Source organism: Jaculus jaculus, chromosome 20 (genome assembly GCF_020740685.1).
Source record: "Jaculus jaculus isolate mJacJac1 chromosome 20, mJacJac1.mat.Y.cur, whole genome shotgun sequence".
NCBI lineage: Eukaryota > Metazoa > Chordata > Mammalia > Rodentia > Dipodidae > Jaculus > Jaculus jaculus.
Window position 1 is genome coordinate 19688150 of NC_059121.1, and position 20379 is coordinate 19708528.

The 20379-nt window shown below is 43.2% G+C and overlaps 1 protein-coding gene across 3 annotated transcripts in view; it reads right to left on the minus strand.

Annotated features, from left to right (window-relative positions):
• The window catches only part of Rab3c (RAB3C, member RAS oncogene family), a 262926-nt gene extending 242604 nt beyond the window's left edge, over positions 1-20322 (minus strand). For 2 of the 3 annotated variants that reach the window (XM_045139064.1, XM_004664921.2), the window contains exons 1-2: positions 19448-19560; positions 1600-1827 (exon numbers count right to left, since the gene is read on the minus strand). In XM_045139064.1, coding sequence (XP_044994999.1) covers positions 1600-1827; positions 19448-19471 — 252 coding nt within the window. In that variant the 5' untranslated portion in view covers positions 19472-19560. Of the gene's footprint in view, positions 1-1599; positions 1828-19447; positions 19561-20229 lie in introns of those variants that run through there. The other variant, XM_045139063.1, reaches the window with a different exon arrangement.
• Positions 20323-20379: the final 57 nt, after the last annotated feature.

Consider the following 20379-nt stretch of genomic DNA (forward strand, 5'->3'; position numbering starts at 1 on the left):
TATTTTAAGAAGTTTAAATGCCACACTCTGGGAGTTGTCTATCTTTTAGCATTCCAGATTTGTCCAAGGAGGCTTACCATTCGTCCTGCAGAAAAGCCCTGCACTAGCATCAAACAGTAGCAGCTGTTGGAGCTGTCTCCAAAGAGACAATGAAAACAGTTCTTGGGAAGTGGCACCAATTCTTAACTAAACTTGTTTTTTTTTTTTTTTTAAATTTATTTATTTATTTATTTGAGAGCGACAGACACAGAGAGAAAGACAGATAGAGGGAGAGAGAGAGAATGGGCGCGCCAGGGCTTCCAGCCTCTGCAAACGAACTCCAGACGTGTGCGCCCCCTTGTGCATCTGGCTAACGTGGGACCTGGGGAACCGAGCCTCGAACCGGGGCCCTTAGGCTTCACAGGCAAGCGCTTAACCGCTAAGCCATCTTTCCAGCCCCTAAACTTGTTTTTAACACCAATCAATTCGAGTATCAAAGGTATGAACAGGCAGGAAAAGAGGGCAAAGGTAATGATGGAAACATTCCATGAACGGAACTTACATGACTATAATGTCAATAAAGTGTTTACTGCCCTTATGCAACCAATATCTTTTTTTTGGTAAAGATTTATTTATTTTTATTTATTTATTTGAGAAAAATACACAGAAATAGGCATGTAGAGAGATACAGAAGTAGGCAGGGAGAGAGACAGAAAGAGAGAGAGAATGGGTGCACCAGGGTCTCCAGCCACTGCAAACGAACTCCAGGCACATGCGCCCACTTGTGCATCTGGCTTACATGAGTCCTGAGGAGTCGAACCTACGTCCTTTGGCTTTGCAGGCAAATGCCTTAACTGCTAAGCCATCTCTCCAGCCCACAACCAATATCTTGCTTACTGCACCCCTTGCATTACTTTGGAACTAATGCCACATATACTTTTGCTTCTCTCTAGCTTTCAAAATGTGTGCCAAGAATTAAGGAAGAAACCTCTGATCTCCAGGCACCGGGGAAAGGCAGAAAGCTAGCCAAGCGATGTCTACCTGTGTGGGGAACTTTCTAGAAAGTATTTTGTTTCATTTGCATTGTTCGGTTTGAGTACACAAACATAGTTTTGTGGAGCTGAAACACAAGCGTTGTGAAGTACACACGGCCCATGTCCAAAGTTAGATCTGAGCATTTTATGAAGGATCTAGCACTAGCTTCCCCTATATTTGCTTATTTTATTTGTCTCCTGTTTTTAAAAAATGCCCAGGGCAGGCTCATTCCTGTGGCTGAAAAGACCAGCTATCCATCGCCTACTTCCATACAAATTACAAAAACATGACTACAGAGGGTGTCGCAGCCTAGCTCAAGGTCCCATGTGAGTGTCGCTCCCACCACCAGCTCCTGGGAGCTCAGATCTCCTTTCTTCTGAAGATTTGCTCAAGAGCATCACTTGATAGCACGGCACAGTTCCACCTCCACACCTCGACAAGTCACCCTCCCGCTTTGCTGGGAAACAGAACGTTCTGCGGTAAGAGAGACTAAACGTCCAAGCTTGTCGTCCCCGCAGGGACAGAACAAGACCAGAAGTGTCTCAGCCAAGACAGAAGGGTGGTTGTCAGCTCAAAGTCACTCACCCATATCTGAAGCTTGATTCTCTTCTCATTCTTGAAGACAGTTTTCACTTTGAAATCGATACCGACTGTGCTGACAAACGCAGAGGTAAAGGAGTCGTCCGCGTAACGGAAGAGGAAAGAGGTCTTCCCCACGCTGCTGTTGCCGATGATCAGCAGTTTGAACATGTAGTCAAAGTTCTGGTCGGATGAGTCTTTCTGCCCAAACCTGGCATCTTGGGCAGAGGTCATCTATAGTCGGGGGGAGGGGACAAAAAACAGGTGTGGATCAGTTTCTCCTTTGAGATGAAGCAAGCGACCTATTCATTATTGGCCTGGCCAGAAGCAGATGTTCAACACTCAGAAGGCAAGTGGCGAAGGTTCCTCATTCTCCCTCTCATGCTGGCATCCATGGCAATAATCTCCTGCTGGAAGACGGAAGAGCAGATCTTACAGCTCTTTCCAGCTGGGTTGGTGCTTGTCACTGCCCAGCATTCAGAACCAATCAAAGACACCAAAGGAGACATCTCCAAGGGCAACATGAAAAGCAAAGACATGAGAAACTGGCCAGGGCATGGGGTCTCTGGGACGGTGTCATCTCAGGAATGGAGACACCCAAGGGCCTGGACAGCAGGGCTTTTCTTCCTGAGCTATGGGAAGCAGTACTCTTTCTCATCTCTACATAAGCAAACCTGAAACAAACCTGTATCTCATTGACCAACAGCCCATCAGATCAGCATTCTGACATAAGTGATGAGTCTCCTTCAAATTAAAAGTGAGGGGCTGGAGAGATGGCTTAGCGGTTAAGCGCTTGCCTGTGAAGCCTAAGGACCCCGGTTCAAGGCTCGATTTCCCCAGGACCCACATAAACCAGATGCACAAGAGGGCGCATGTGTCTGGAGTTCGTTTGCAGTGGCTGGAAGCCCTGGCGCGCCCATTCGCTCTCTCTACCTGCCTCTTTCTCTCTCTGTCCGTCACTCTCAAATAAATAAATGAAAATAAAAAACCATTAAAAGCGAGGATCACAGTTAAGTAGTAAAAAACGAGCATGGGAGCCATGGTCTACGTACCTAACGCTCACAACAACGTGTTGGTGAGGTGAGTTTTATTTTATTTTTTAATATTTATTTATTTTTCTGAGAGGGAGAGAGAGGATTGGCCACTACAGCTGAGCTCCGGACACTTGTGCCACTTTGAGAATGTGTGGCCTTGCGCTTGCCTCACCTTTGTGCATCTGGCTTATGTAGGACCTGGAGAGACACTGAACATGGGTCCTTAGGCTTGGCAGGCGAGCGCCTTAACCACTGAGCCATCTCCCCAGCCCTGCAGTGAGTATCTTGGCCGTGCCCATACCACAATGAGAAGACCGAGGCCCGGAGCTATCGAGCAGCTCACTGGCATTTGCACAGATGATGGAAAGTGGAGGTGGAGTCCAACTCAGGCAGGTAGTGCCAACGATGGTTTCCTGAGCCCCTTTCTCTGTTTCTCCGTGATGGCTACAGAGCCAAGTGCAGGGGTTCCGGAAGGCCATGCGGAATGTCAGAGTATGCATCATGAGCAATACTTGGGTTCAAACATGGATTCTATTGCGAACTGGCTTTGTGAACTTGTCTTTGTTATTGAACTTGGTGCGCCACAGTTTCTTCTCTTAGAGCAAAAGAAATAGTTAAAAAGTCCCCTACTTTAATGTTTATACACATAACATGATATAGATTTCTATTTTTTTATTTTTTATTTTTATTTCTTAATTTGACAGCAACAGACAGAGAAAGAGGGAGACACAGGGAGAGAATGGGCGCACCAGGGCCTCCAGTCACTGAAAACGAACTCCAGATGCGTGCGCCCCCTTGTGCATCTGGCTAACGTGGGTCCTGAGGAATAGAGCCTCAAACTGGGGTCCTTAGGCTTCATAGGCAAGCACATAACCACTAAGCCATCTCTCCAGCCCTGATATAGATTTCTAATTTGGGGGAATTTAAAATTTTTATATTATTTTATATATAACACGATATACACTGCTGTCCCCTCACCCCACTTCCCATTACCCTGGAGGCCCACCTCAGTGAAGTCATGGGAGTCACTGTGAGGTCGTGAAGGCCTCAGTCAGAGGGGGAAGCATTCTGCCGCATTGCCACAATTCCCTGATAGATCGAAAAAAGGTTTGGGGTTGGAGAGGACTCAGCAATTTTGGTATTTGCCTGCAAAGCCTAACAACCAGCGTTCGATTCCCCAGTACCCACATGGAGCCAGATGCACAGAGTGGCACATGCATCTAGAGTTTGTTTGCAGTGGCTAGAGGCCCTGGCACACTCATTCTGTCTCTCTCTCTCTCTACCCCCTCCCTATCTCTGTTTATGTGTCTGTTTCTCTGTGTTCTCTCTCTCTCTCTCTCTGCTTGCAAATAAATATGCGCACGTGTGTGTGTGCATGTCTGTGTGCATGTATTCAACAAAGAGAGATTTTTATGTTCAGTCTATTCAATTCGGTTCTTAGAGAAGAGCAATGGCTTCCAAGGTCCTTACTTGAAATCATTTGGCCATCCCCATTTTACTTATGTATGTATTTGTTTAACAGAGAAAGATGGAAAGAGAGAGAGAGAGGGCATTCCAGGGCCTCCAGCCACTGCAAGCAAACTCCAGACGCATGTGCCCCCTTGTGCATCTGGCTAACGTGGGTCCTGGGGAGTCGAATTTGGGCCCTTGAGCTACGCCCTCCCTCCAGCCCAGCAATCCCCAATTTTAAGGTTAAATTAATAGATGTGAAGAGGAAAGTAAAGTATGATTTTCTAGAAAATACTTTGATTCCTCCCAAGTTGTATTTTTGAGCCTCAGTGCCAGGACTAACTGTGTCTTGTAAGGAACATCAGCATACAGACTCAGCGGGTTCACCCTGTCCTTCACCAAATTCCAACTGTGAAACAAATCACTCAGGATAATATTGGAAGAGGCAAGGGCGCATCTTCTCTTGCTTTTGCAAAGTATTCATTCCTTTGTTAAAGACAGGCGTGACTTCAGCCTTACTTTATATGGATATACATGTATGCGTGCAAAGAGACACATGAATGTGTACCTCAACTGACAATGGGGTTATGTCCCAAGAAGCCCACTGCCAATTAAAATTATCGTAAGATGAAATCATACCTTATTTACCTAACCTACCTAGCAACAGAGTATACTACACAGTTATTGGTTGTTTGTTTGCCCTCATGATTCAGAGCCTTGGTAGGAACAGGAAGGCTGTTGCCTAGCACCAGAAAACAGTCCTATACCTCACATCCCTATGTGGCCCAGGAATAAGCCAAACTTCAAAATATAATTTCGGGCTATAGAGATTGCTTAGTGGTTAAGGCACATGCCTGCAAAGCCTAAGGACCCCGGTTCGATTCCCCATGTCCCATATAAGCCAGATGCACAAGGGGGTGCATACATCTGGAATTCGTTTGCAGTGGCTGGAGGCCCTGGAGCACCCATTCTCACTCTCATTCTCTCTCTCTCCTTCTCTCTGTCTCTAATAAATAAATAAAAATGAAATCTTTAAAAATATATACAATTTCTACTGATTATGTATTGCTTTTAATGACTGTACAGTTAAAAACCATAAACATGGACTCGGACGTGGCTCAGTGGTGGAGTGCATGCTTAATATGGATGTGCCATGGGTTTAATCCCCAGCACACAACAAAAACAAGCAAACAAAAAATAATTGTGGGGAGTTGTGGCTCACACCTTGAATTGCCGCACTCAGGAGGCAGAGGTAGGAGGATGGCTGTGACTTCAAGGCCAGTCTGGGACCACAGAGTGAGTTCCAGGCAGCCTGGGCTAAAGCGAGATCCTACCTGGAAAAAAATCAAGAATAAAAATAAAAATTGGGCTGGAGAGATGTCTTAGTGGCTAAGCGCTTGCCTGTGAAGCCTAAGGACCCCGGTTCGAGGCTCAATTCCCCAGGACCCACGTTAGCCAGATGCACAAGGGAGCACACGTGGCTGGAGTTCGTTTGCAGTGGCTGGAGGCCCTGGTGCGCCCATTCTCTCTCTTCTCTCTCTCTCTCTGCCTTTCTCTCTCTCTCTCTGTTGCTCTCAAGTAAATAAAAAAAAAAACAAAAAATTAGTATGGGGACATGGGTATTTTGATAAATTAGAATGATCTCGGCATCCATTTTGAAATCTGTAGGCGGGTGTGGTGAAATGCCAAGGAAAAGAAAATACAGAGCTGAGGAGATTAACCACATTTACAACACTTGCCATGTAAGCATGGGAGACCAGAGCCTGGACACCCAGCACCCACATAACTGCTAGGAGGACATGGTGGGCCCAACTGTAATCCCAGCCCTCGCGAGGTGCGCACAGGAACTCCCCAGGTGCCGCTGGCTACTTAGACAAGCTGCATCCCGGAGCTCTGGACTCTCGTGGTGATCCTGCCTCTGCCAAAGATGCAGAGCCACAGAGGAAGACGGCTGACAGCAATCTCTGTCCTCCACACACATGTGCATGCTTATATATGCACATCTGTGCCTCTGCACACGAGCCTACGTGAATACAAACACACAAACAGGCATGAATGCACACCACACACACACACAGACACACACACATACACACACAAATGGGGGAAAAAAGAAAATGTGGTTTATCGAACCTTATAAAAAAAATTCCTATTGGGCTGGAGAGATGGCTTAGCGGTTAAGCGCTTGCCTGTGAAGCCTAAGGACCTCGGTTCGAGGCTCGGTTCCCCAGGTCCCACGTTAGCCAGATGCACAAGGGGGCGCACGCGTCTGGAGTTCGTTTGCAGAGGCTGGAAGCCCTGGCGCGCCCATTCTCTCTTTCTCCCTCTATCTGTCTTTCTCTCTGTGTCTGTCGCTCTCAAATAAATAAATAAATAAAAATTTAAAAAAAAATTCCAATTGGTAGTAAAGACTTCTGTCTGCCTCTCCAACTTTAATATTTGTCATTCCTAGTGTGATCACAAAGGTCTCCAAGAATGGGAGAGGCTCTATTCTGGAGCGGGGCAGTGGTGTGGTGAAAGGGACACCCAGGTCTCAGAAAGAAGGCTGTACAAAGCCTGCTGGAAAGGGACCCAGTGTGGCTAGGAGAACCTCTCTGACAATGTAATCCGGACTACCGAAAGAAGAATATTTACAGGTGGTTCTAGCAGCTTCCATCCATCCTCTCAGATGTTGAAACTGGAGGCTCATATGTCCGTCCAGTGGTGAGCTCATGAATACCCACCTACTGTGAACCCAGGCTTCAAAGCCACAGCAAGGAGCAAAGCATGACTCTCTCAGTTCTGAAACAATGGCCATGCAGACAGAACCATGGACAATGCACCACATTCTGTGTGATGTGACAACTGAAAAAGGCACTGGTGACATGGCTTAGCGGTTAAGGTGTTTGCCCACAAAGCCAAAAGACCCAGGTTCAATTCCCCAGCACCCACGTAAAGCCAGATGCACAAGGTGGGGCAGGGGGCGCATGCATCTGAAGTTACTTTGCAATGGCTAGAGGCCCTGGCATGCCCTCTCTCTCTCATAAATAAATAAAATACACATTTAAAAATAATTGGTGGGCTGGAGAGATGGCTTAGCGGTTAAGCGCTTGCCTGTGAAGCCTAAGGACCCTGGTTCGAGGCTCGGTTCCCCAGGTCCCACGTTAGCCAGATGCACAAGGGGGCGCATGCGTCTGGAGTTCATTTGCAGAGGCTGGAAGCCCTGGCGCCCCCATTCTCTCTCTCTCCCTCGATCTGTCTTTCTCTCTGTGTCTGTCGCTCTCAAATAAATAAATTAATTAATAAAATAAAATAAAATAAAAAATAATTGGTAAAGATGACACGTCCTGAGTCAGGCACCTGGGTGACACTGGCTACCTTGCCCTCACTCCTTACATAAACTTTGATGAGGGTTTCTATTGTTACATTTTGATTTTTTTTTAACTTTTCTAACCTGCAGTGTTCTCCAGTATGTCATTGGAATCATGAGACTATCAAAGTAAAGCTGTCGATTTGTGTTCAATGCTTGATTCGAGCTTTCATCCTCTTTGATATTCCTCCACACTGACCTTAATTCACGATGGTGACCTGGGCTAGTCTCTGAAGTGGAAATGGGTGGGTTCATAGCATATGCCTCATCTGCTTCCAAATAGCCAAGAGACTGCCTTCCTCCTATGCAACTTAGGTTAAGCAAAATTAAGTTTAAAACAGAGAAATAAAATCATCCACCACTCTTGACATTCACACTTGCTATATTTTACTTTACTTTTGAAAGCACAAGAGAGAGAGAGAGAGAGAGAGAGAGAGAGAGAGAAAGAGGAAGGGGAGGGGAGCAAATGGGCACACCAGGGCCTCCAGCCACTGCAAAGGAACTCCAGTCACATGCGCCCCCTTGTGCATCTGGCTTACATGAGACCTTAACTGCTAAGCCATCTCACCAGCCTGACATTCACACTTTCTATACACAGTTGTCAATTTATAAGCAACAAAATGTAAAGAGGATTTCAATACTTTTCTTGTGAATACAGATAAAATACGCATAAGCTTTTCATCACTTCTTGGCAGCGATACCCAGCGTTATGTCCTCAAATACCTATTTCTCTAGTTTGATATATTTTTGATCTGGATACAAAATTTAATCTTTTTTTTTTTTTTGTTTGGTTTTTCAAAGTAGGGTCTCAGACCTGGAATTCACTATGGAGTTTCGGGGTGGCCTCGCACTCACGGCAATCCTCCTACCTCTGTCTCCCGAGTGCTGGTATTAAAGGCGTGCGCCACCACGCCCGGCTTCCAAATTTAATCTTTACAGAAATATACTAGGTAGGCTGGAGACATGTGTTATTGGTTAAGCACTTCACAGGAAGCCGAAGGACCCCTGTTTGAGGCTGGATTCCCCAGGACCCACATTAGCCAGATGCACTAAGTGGCTCATGCATCTGGAGCTTGTTTGTAGTGGCTGGAGGCCCTGGCATGCCCATTCCCTCCCTCTCTCCCTCTCTCCCTCCCTCTTTCTCTGTCTTTTGCTCTCAAATAAATAAAAATTAAAAATTAAAAAACATTGTGTGTGTATATATATATACACACACACACATATATATGTATGTGTGTATGTATGTATGTATATATATATGTATATGTATATGTATATGTATATGTATATGTATATGTATATGTATGTATGGTATAAGATTCCCTGATGTGGGGAATCAGCACCTCAAATTCTGCAGAAGTGGAACATTCAGGGGGAGGCCAGGAATTGGTCATTTCTCAAGTTCCCATAGGGTTCTTTGGACTGGCCAGGTGTAGAGTTTGTTGCACCCTCTACACAGGAGGGCAGGGCAGGTGCACGTTGCCAAGGCCACCGGTATCTGTCAGTGAGGAGCCTGAGTAATCTGATAGGAAGTCCAAGGTCCCCAGGCCATAGAAACACAATCCTAAACTTCTGCATCAACCACCGTCTTCACCAGACACCCACGCTGGCGGAACGGTGGGAACAGATAATGGCAACTGTAGTGGAGAAGGCTCTGCACCCTAAGTTGCCCGGCCTCGGCCACACAGAGCTGATGGATTCAGTGAAAAAGGGGGGCTTCATCTCTGTCAACGGCTCTGCTCTGTAACTGACAGAATCTGCTGTGAACGGGTGCTCTATGTCCCCATGAGCGTATAGGAGGAAGTGACCCCGGAAGCAGAAATCAGCACAGCCTTAGCACCCACCTACTCGGCTGAGCTCTGCACAAGGAGGCCTTGGCTTCTGACATCTTTAAAAAAAAATAAATGAATGAATAAATAAACAAAATAACTCTGTGCTGTCTGCCCTCCCTCTGGGCCCTGGAAAGCACCGACAGCTGAGGGTATGCAGCTTTGCAAACCTGTAGATGACAAAACGACAAAGGTTCCTTTAGAAGAACGCTGCTTCCTGAGCAAGGCGTAGAAAGCAAACAGAATAGACATACTTAGCACCACACGGCAGGAGGGAAACCTGTTTGAAAAATTACTTAATAAGGAATTCTCACTGAGGGGAAATAACCCTGAGTATTATTTCCTATTTTATTTTACTAAAGCTTCCTCTCTTTTCTTTCCTCTACATTGGTGGCAGCTACTCACAAGGCGACCAGGTCTGCGACTTTGCAATCCTCAATGGAAACTGCCTAAGTCACACTTCGTCAGGGTAAAGGTAAAAACAAGGCTTTTTTTTTCTTTTTCTTTTTTTTTTTTTTTTTTTAAGGAAAGCTACTTCCTGCCCAGTGTAAGGGACAAAGTCCAAGTTTCCCTGGGTGGAGACATGCTATTACAAGCCTCACTGCTTTGAAGAATGACTGCTTGCCTAGAATTTTCTCAGTGGTTAAAGGAACACCTCTCTTCTCTCCTTCCTCTCTCTCTCTCTCTCTCTCTCTCTCTCTCTCTTTCTCTCTCTCCCCTCACCATAAATAAAATAAGATTTTTTTTTTTTAAAGGAAGACTTGAATAACAGGTGCCCAACTTCCCCCAGGTCAAATGCAAGGCCCTTCCCTCACAGTAAAGATTCCTTCTGTCCCCAGAAGCCTTCCAACCACACCCTTCCTGCACTGAACATTCTGAAATGTCACTTGGATCCAACCATCCTCTCAGCTGCCATTAATACCTTCCCTGGTCCAAAAAACCAGTCAGAATTCTCTGTTGTCAGACTCAAACTTATATCTCCTATGGTTTCTATCCTCGAACATGTAAGAACACTAAACATTTTTTTTTTACTATTTTTTAAACACTCTTAAACATAAGTGAACCTTTGAGAAATGCTTCTAGAATTTTCTCTAAGTATTCCTTCTGGATCTTGAAACCTCACTTCCTTATTCCATCCATCAAGAAAGGACATATGGCTAAGTGTGGTGGCACATACCGTTAATCCTAGCACTTGGGAGGCAGAGGTAGGAGGATCTCCATGAGTTCGAGGCCACCCTGAGACTACATAGTGAATTCCAGGTCAGCCTGGGCTAGAGCAAGTCCCTACCTCGAAAAACAAAACAAAACAAACAAACAAAAGAAAAACACTTGTGAGGCCATGACCTAGATGCCTATGAGCTTATAAGACAAATATCTGGACCATCTTTATTTAGCAGCATGTTTCTAGTATAAAGAGAGCTAACCAAGAGCCTAAACAAAACAGTATGAGAGCTAAAATGGAAAATCTTTAGATGAATGGAATTAACAAAAACACTGCAAATAAGATTCATCGAACCTGGGCTGGAGAGATGGCTCAGTGGTTAAGGCACTTGTGTGCAAAGCCTAAGGACCCAAGTTTGATTCCCCAAGACCCAAGTAAACCAGATACACAAGGTGTATGCATCTGGAGTTTATTTATACTCACTACATGCCCTGGCACACTCATTTTCTCTGCCTCTGTGTCTCTCTCCTATCTGCCTCTTTCTCTGTATCTGTCTCTCTCTGTCAAATAAATAAAATTAAAATTAAATATTTTTTAAAAGATTCACTTGATGACCAAAGAGAAATCTTACACTTTGACAAAGGAAAAAAAAATCAACAAGATCTTAGTAACTTGTGGATCAATATCAGAACTCCAACTTATATATAACTAGAGGAAGATATATAACTAGATAACATATATGTAACTAGATAAACATACATGTAGCTAGCAGGATAAGGAAAGACAAAAATAGGATTAAAAATATGTGAAAATATAATGGCTAAAATTTTTTCTAATTTGGTAAAAAAAAAAAAAAAATCATGTCTGAGAAGGTCATTCTGTCCCACATGCTGATTAATACAAAGAAGAAAACATTTAGGTGTGCTAAAATAAAGCTGTTTAAATTCAAAGTTAAAGAGGAAAACATTCAAAACAGCTGGAAGAAAAGTCATCAAAGTACAAAGGTGGACCATATGGGATGAACTGGTGTCTTTGTTGACTCCATCGGTGAGTGTCCTGTGAGAACCGTGCTTTGTCAATTGACAGTTAACATATGGGTTCCTCAACCCTTTCACGTTGTTTGAAATACTAGCTAGCCAGATCCTGGGTTTGAAAAGACCAGACACGTGTGCCTTTGTTGGGCTGGAGTTAAGCTAAGGACAGGAGACAGATGGGTGGCTCACAGCCTCACCATAGGTTAAATTAAAATTTTGTTTTCAGGCTATGAGAAGCTAAACATGTGGCAGCTAAATGGCCACAGTTCCAAAACTTTTTTTTTTTTTTTAGAAAGCTAAGTAGATAGAGAATGCAATTAAAAAAAAAAATTAGGTCAGGCATTGTGGCTCACGCCTTTAATCCCAGCACTTGGGAGGCAGAGGTAGAAGGACTGCCAAGAGTTCAAGGACACCCTGAGTCTCCATAGTGAATTCCAGGTCAGCCTGAGCTAGAGTGAGACCCTACCTCGAAAAACCAAAATTAAATTAAGTTAAATTAAATAAATAAATATAAAACACCTAGGACTTTACCCAATCCTACTGCATACTAGATCCTGTTAGTATTTGCCAAACACCTGGACCATTTACCCATATGGTTTTATTGTTCACTGAACAGGAAAAAAAAGGCTCATGACCCCAATAAAGCTGATATGACTTCAATATAAAATACAATGGTGTTAGACTAGGCATTTTTTGTCTTCTGAGTTGAAGCCATCATGGAAGATATCATGTGGCAATACACTTTTTGTTGTTGTTTTTATATTTTCCTTGCTCAAAATTTTAAGTGCCTTCAAACTCAGTTTTAATTTTAAGGCACCCAAAAAAGTACAGCATCGTTAGAAATATAAATAGTAGAACTAAAATGTAAGAATAAATATTTACCTTCCAAACTTATGAGGTATATTAAAAGCCCTAGGAATATTATTTACATTTCTACATCATCTTTTCTGTAAGTAGGGAGCTCAAGTTATCACTTTTCTTTGGATCTCTGCAAAATGCTATGAATGAATCCAATTAAAGCAGTCTAACATATCTCTCAAAACAAGAACTAGAGCTTGAGGGATGGCTTAGCAGTTAAGGTGTTTGCCTGCAAAGCCAAAGGAGCCAGGTTTGATTCCCCAGGACCCATGTTAGCCAGATGCACAAGGTGGTACATGCGTCTGGAATTTGTGTGTAGTGGCTGGAGGCCCTTGTGCACCCATTCTCTCTCTCTTTCTCTGTCAAATAAATAAATAAAAATAAAATATTTTTAAAAACCCCAAGCAGCAGGTTTCTAGTATAAAGAGAGCCAACCACGAGCCTAAACAAAACAGTATGACAACTAAAATGGATAATCTTTACATGAATGGAATTAACAAATACTGCAGATAAGATTCACTGAACCTGGGCTTGGGAGATGGCTTAGCAGTTAAGGCACTTGCCTGCAAAGCCTAAGGACCCATGTTTGATTCCCCAGAACCCATGAGAGAAAGATACACAAGGTGGCACATGTGTCTGGAGTCTGTTTACAGTGGCTAGAGGCCCTGATGCACTCATTCTCTCTGTCTCTCTTTCTCCTATCTGCCTCTTTCTCTCTCTCTCTCTCTCTCTCTCTCTCTGTGTGTGTGTGTGTGTGTGTGTCAAATAAATGAAATTAAAATTACATATTTTTAAAAGATTCATTGAACTTGATGACCAAAGAGAAATCTTATACTTTGACAAAGGAAATAAAAAATCAACCAGATCTTAATAACTTGTGGATCAATATCAGAACTACAGCTTATATATAACTAGAGGAAGGTATGTAAATAGATAATATATATGTAACTAGATAAACATACATGTAGCTAAGAGGATAAAGAAGGACAAAATAGGATTGAAAAATATGTGAAAATATAATGAATAAATTTTTTTCTAATTTGGTAAAAAAAAAAAAATCATGTCTGAGAAGGTCATCTGTCCTACCTGCTGACTAAACACGAAGAAGAAAACATTTAGGCATGTCAAAATAAAGCTGTTTAAATTCAAAGTTAAAGAGGAAAACATTCAAAGCAGCTGGGAGAAAAAAGTCATCTATGTACAAAGGTGGAGTCACATAAAGGTCAGCTAGTTTCACCTCACAATAGAGGTGAGCTGACAATGAAATTGCATAATGAGAGTCCCTGCTGAGGGAAAAACAAATCTACAAAAGATGTTATGAGCATTAAAACTCTCATTCAAGGGCTGGAGGGATGACTTAGTGGTTAAGGCATATGCCTGAAAAGCCAAAGGACTCAGGTTCGATTCTGATTCCCCAGGACCCACGTAAGCCAGATGCACAAGGGGGCGCACACGTCTGGAGTTCATTTGCAGTGGCTGAAGGCCCTGGTGCGCCCATTCTCTCCCTCCCTCCCTCCCTCCCTCCCTCCCTCCCTCCCTCCCTCCCTCCCTCCCTCCCTCTCTCTCTCTCTCTCTCTCTCTCTCTCTCTCTCTCTCTCTATCTCTCCCCTTCTTTCTCTGTCAAATAAATAAAAATAAAAACTAGTTTTAAAAAAGCTCTAATTTACGCATGGTGGCTCAAGCACCTTTAATCCTGCACTCAGGAGGCAGAGGGCAGGAGAATCACCATGAGTTCGAGGCTACCCTGAGACTACATAGTGAATTCCAGGTCAGCTTGGGCTAGAGCAAGACCTTATCTTGGGAAAAAAAAAAAAAATTGAAGACCAAAGGGAAACAAAGGCTTAAACAAAGCCTTAAGGTCTGCACAATGGTACAGCTAGAGAATGTAGGTCAAAGTCAGAGGAAAACAAGAGTTCACATAGAGACCCACATCAACAAGAGTCCACAAAGAGACCCACATCAACAGGAGGAGACATGGCAAACAGTAGATCAAAGTCTTTACTTAGAAAAATACAGGTTCCTGCTTAATGCTTAAAGTATAGAACTGGATTTGGAATTCATAATACGCACATAAAGCTAGATTCACCAAAGTGGCATATTGTCAGGAGTTCGCTTGCAGTGGCTAGAGGCGCTGGCATGCCCATTCTCTCTCTTTCTCTCTCTGCCCCTCCCCATCATTACAAATAAATGACAGTCAATATCGCAAAGAATTTGGACAAAAGGACCCCTTGCACATGGGTGCTGGGGAATGTAAGTCAGCATACCATGTTGAAAAATATTATGAAGCTTCCTCAAATGAGTCAATACAAAATTACCACATGACCCAAAGAGACCCCCTTCTGGGTTTTTACTTAAGACTCCATTACTATACCAAATACAATGAATGCACTGATCAAGAGGAAAGACCGACTTAAGGAGGCATGGTGATGCATGCCTTAAACACCACTATTTGGGAGGCTGAGGTAGGACAATCATCTTGAGTTTGAGTTCAGACTGGACTACTACGTGAGTTATGGGTCAGTCTGAGGTAGAGTGAGAGCTTGCTTCACCCCCACCCCCACATAGACAAAGAAAGACAGAAGACTTGTTTTGGCTTACAACTTTGAGGTTACAGTCAATAACTGAGGAATGAGCCCAAATGAAGTAGGGAAAACTGTCTTGTTCCTTCAAGGTCAGTCAGGGATCTTCTCTGTGTCCATACCATAGGAAACAAAATGTCCATCGCATATATGAATGGAAGGGGTGGAGGCTGGAGATCAACAGTAATAAAATGCAAGTGTGCCACACCCTTCCTGCAGTCAGATGAAATACTGGACATTAATTCTGGGTCATTTGGTTTATATACAGCATGGGTGTATTTAATATCTATCTAATAGCATTTCCCTGGAAGCCATTTTTGATTGACATATACATTCTCTTCAGTTCTGCTCTTTTTTAAAAAAAAATATATTTTATGTGTATTTATTTGAGAGAGAGAGAGAGAGACAGAAAGAGTGAGAAAAAGAATGAACACCCCAGCCACTACAAATGAACTCCAGATGCATGCACCACTATGTGCAGCTGGCTTACATGGGTCTTGGGGAATTGAACCTGGGTCCTTAGGCTTTGCCAGCAAGTGTTTTATCCACTGAGGAACCTCTTCACCCTCTGTTCATCTTTACCCAGTCTTTTTTTTTTTGGTGCTTGCTTCATTCTTTGAGTAGATTTTTTAAAAATATTTTAGGGGCTGGAGAGATAGCTTGGCCATTAAAGCACTTACCTACAAAGCCTAAGGACCCAGGTTCAATTCCCCAGTACCCATGTAAGCCAGATGCACAGGTGGTACATGCATCTGGAGTTTATTTACAGTGGTTGGAGGCCCTGGTATGCCCATTCTCTCCCCATCTCTCTCATTAATAAAGAAAATAAAATATTTCTTAAAAATATTTTATTTACTTATGAGAGAGAGGAATAAGCAGATAGAGAGGATGGGCATCTTAGGGCCTTCAGCTACTGCAAAGGAACACGGGATGCATGTATCTGGTTGATGTTTGTACTGGAGAATCAAACCTGGGTCCTTAGACTTCAAAGGCAAGTGACTTAACCATTAAGCCATCCCTCCAGCTCTCATTTTTTTTTCTTCGAAGTTTTATAAGAAGTCAGATAGTTCTGCATTTATAAGAAGACTCCAGAATTTTCTGATAATAAAACTGGAGAGTGAGCATTGAGTCAGAGACAACGGATCCCTCTGGTCCTGTCAGAGGGCAAGCAAGTAAGCTGAAAAAAATTATCATTTGGGAGTCAGGAAGCAAGCCACTTAGAAAACAGAAGCCCTTTCCATTATTTAGTTTACTTTGTATGAGCTTGTTTTATAAACTGATGATAGAGACCAAACATTTTTCTCTCTGCTCAACCGAATGAATGAGTCACATTTATGAACAGTAGCCTCATGATTTTACTCCACTCATTTATGTTTTCCTGTGGAAATCAAAATAAGAGGGACAAAGACATAAGCATTCCAGACACACAGGTCTGACAGAATTTTGACTCTTCCATGTTCGGAAAGTCACTTAATAACCTGCATTTATCTTGCTCCTAAGTAGGGTAATGGTGCTTTTGGTGATTTTAATAAGTGTTTATATATATTGAGTTATATTATATGGCATATATGACAGTTGTATGAACAATACAAATATAATGGTATATCAATGTAAAGCAAAGAACTTGACAAAGATAAGCATTAAATAAACTGGAATCATTTTACAAATCTGGCTTCTATATCAAATTTGTTTGTCAATGTCTTGCCCTCAAGTCATAAGCCCTAATACCTCCAAGTCATTTGGCCCTCAGGAGCTATGTATATGCTGAGTGAGAAGACAGAAACGCCCATCTCCCACATTAAAACTCGAAGCTCATCCAGTGAAACACTGTGGCTATTCCTGGAGAGTTAATGACGAATAAAACACAGATATTCAAGGCTATCATTATACATAATTTTCATAGTCACTAGTAAAATTTTAAAAAAATTATCCCTTGTTTTCTTATGGTTTACAGGAAAATACTCTGCAAAAACTAGTCACACGTCAAAGAACACTGCTATTTATGTAACCCATCAAATGCTTTTTAATTGATATTTTTTTTTCAAAGAATTGTATGATTTAAGAAGAATGCAAGTAAATTAGGAACTCACCCACTAAATTAAAAAGCTCATTTTGCTTCACATCAGTAAGTGAACTAAATGATTCCAGAAGGACGAAAAGATCTCTTAAGGTAAGGGAATTGTAAAATGAGGTTCTTGGTGTGACTCATCCAATGTAAATCTCAGTAAAACAGTATTTGGGACATATATTTAAACTGATGATGTGGTTCAGTCTTTAAACAAAATAAAGAAATTTCAACTTTTTATTGTATTATACCCCATGTTTCAAAGTTATCTGGAACATAATTATGTCTTGATAGAATGGGTACTGAGAAAATACTTGCTGCTTAAGAAAATCTGAATCGTATTCGTAGTTTTTATTTGTCTTATCATTATTTAATTTTTAAATCTTTTAAAAATGGAGAGAAGTCACCATAACAGCAATCCTAATTAAGTTCGATAGAAGTGTGAATCTAAGTAAAACATGCTCCAAAAAGCCTGATTTCTTAAAATGCACATGCTCATGATAGCATCTTGGAGTTTATATTTTAAATTATAAAGAAAAAAATTAGTTTGGTGAATTAAAATATGCAAGTAGCAAAGTAACTACCCACAAGCAAATAAACCACTGTGCCTAATTCTATATTAATTTTCACTAAAGTTCTCATTGAAATAGTCCAATGCCTACCTTATAGTTGGTACATATAGATGTACATAACAACTTAAAATAATACCTACAGCATTAATATAATATAAATCCTGTACCATTTCATGGCCCTTCTTAGCATCCTAAGCAACATATGATGGAAAGTAGGAGTCAGCATGCCATCTAGTTCATGTTTTACTCATTTGACAGGAACTTTCCAGAGCTTATGGGGAGTTGGCTTGAAATTCTGATGATCTACTTTATGATTTTACATTTTATAATTCTGGAAAACATCTCTTACTTTACGTACATATATAAAAATATAAAATATATATCAAAACACAATTTTTGATATAAATATACATAATGAAATGTGACAACCTAATTTTAAAGTTTGCTTCCAATGTTTACTCATCATCATCAAAGATGATGAATTCAGTCAGTTGGCTTTTGGCAATACTTCCAGTAAAGGAAAATTATCATAAGCCAATATGTCTTGATGGCAACAGCCTGTACCTTTATTGTCCTACTCCAGGTTCATTTCCCATCGGCTCTGTAATGAAAGGCTATGTCACAAACACAAGTATTAGGACACACAATGGGGCCCCTGTTCCCTGGCACAAATCAAATTTTCAATAGCTCTTACGGCGATTTGTAATTTGAGGTCTTCCATTTATATAATCCTTCAGCAAACACTTATAGTCTACAGAGTTTTCATTTAACAGCCCAGTCAAGGTATCTTAATATAAATAACCCATAAAATAAATTAAAAGTGAATCGAAGCAGATGTAAAAAAAAAAAAAAAGTCTTTGATCCAATAAGGAACTGTGGAAGACGTGTGACCCTGGATCGTCCAATATTTATGTTGCTGGGTTTGGCAAGTGAGATAGGCTCAAGAGGAGCAACACATTTCAAATGTCGTGTCCTAGTCTTTTCCCAAGCCCATTCATAAAAAAGAAAAGACTCTCCGTTATGCAATGGGATGGGATCACCCTGTGTGGTTCATGAACAGGCTCATGTTTAGCCCTGACTGGGTTCTAACATGGAATAAGAGAGACCCCACTCATCTTTCCTGACCAGCAAGACTCAAGCGAGGCGCTAAGCACCCGAGTACTTTTGGCATTTCTCAAGGCAATAAATCAAAGAATGTGATCGAAAGGGGAGTCTGAAGGGCATGAGCACCCCCCATGGGAAGGGTGAGAGAGACGTGGGGGTCTCCAGCAAGTGCGTGGCCATCAAGAGAGTCTGAGATAACCCCGGGACTGGACATGTTTGCTCTTCCCCCCTCGGTGTTGGGAATGCTCAATGAAGAAAGAGGATTCTTTTTAATTATTATTTTTCTTGGAAACACTAACATTGGCTCCCCGCCCCCCCCTTTTTTTAAGTGTCCCTCACCAAAGAGAATACACTCTTATCAGAACGGGGGTGGAAAACTCTCAACCCAGAACATGACCCACGTGTGTCTTTACAAATTCTCTACTTTGCAACCCAACTGGTCAGGAACCTAAAAAATGCAAGGAAGGGAAGCTCAAGACCATCACCAAGATTGCTTTCTTTTTTCTAAATTTTTTTTTTTTTTTTTTTTTTTGCCTCTCTGACTTTTTTTTGTGTGTGTGTGTTTGTTTGTTTGCTAGGGGTTTTCATTTTTCTTCTTCCCACCCCCCGCCCCCCACAAAGGCACTCTCTCACCCTCCTGACGGGGCCCCAAGAAAAGATAACTCTAAAGCATCCCCATCTTTCAACCAACAAAGCCCCAACCGCAGCCAGACCGCCAACACGGGGGGCTACCGGGAGCCCAACTCTGCAGCAGCGGGTGGGCAGAGAGCGTGGAAAGAGAGAGGAGGGGGCTGGTGGTGGTTGTCTCGGGGGACCCACCTGCACGGGCGCCTCGTGTCTCATGCTGGGCTGGCACCGGCTCGCGCGAGCTGCCCCGCCGCTCCCGCATCAGCACCGGAGCTGTCCGCGCTCCGAGAGCCGCACATGCGCACTGGCCCGCCGCCGCGCGCCGGCGCTCCTGGGAATTGTAGTCTTTCCTCCCCAGCCGCCCCGCCGGAACTCACGACCTATGCGCGAGGCGCGGACTACAACTCCCAGCGTACTCGCAGGCGGCTCACTCCTCCCCCCCCCACGCCCCTTGCTGCTCGGCGGTGGATGCTCTCGGTTCTTTCTCCCTTCCAAACGCTCTCAACCGCGCCTTACCCGGGTCCTCTGAGGGTACCAAAGAAGAGTGAACCTGGCTCATCCCAGCCGGGGGATGATCCCAGTATTATCATTGTGATCATTTATCATTTTGATTTCTCGCTCACTTTGGAAGCCAGACTGCGATTCTACAGCCAAGAGACACGCTACTTTGTGCTGATTTCCCACACAAGCCTAAGCGCCGTACCGCACCTTCTCTCCATCCCCAGAGCGGAAAGTTTACACGTTTCCGTAGCAGAGTCGCTTCTCCCGTCCTGTTCAAGCAACCCGCGGGAAAAGGACCATGCGTGCCGCACGAGTGGGGAGAGAGGTTTTATCTGTATAATTGCATTGAGATTTGCTGCACGCACACATGCACACGCTTGCACACACACACACACACACACACACACACACACACAGAGTCCATGGAGACCCGACCTCTCCTCCACTGCGCACGCTGGGGGGACACAGCTTACCTTTCCGTACAGCTCCATCGCAGCTCGAGGTCCGGATCCTTCTCCAATCTCCTCGCCACAATCGGAGCGCGCGCTCGCTCCCTCTCTCTCTCTCTCTCTCTCTCTCTCTCTCTCTCTCTCTCTCTCTCTCTCGGGTGGAGGGGGCAGTTC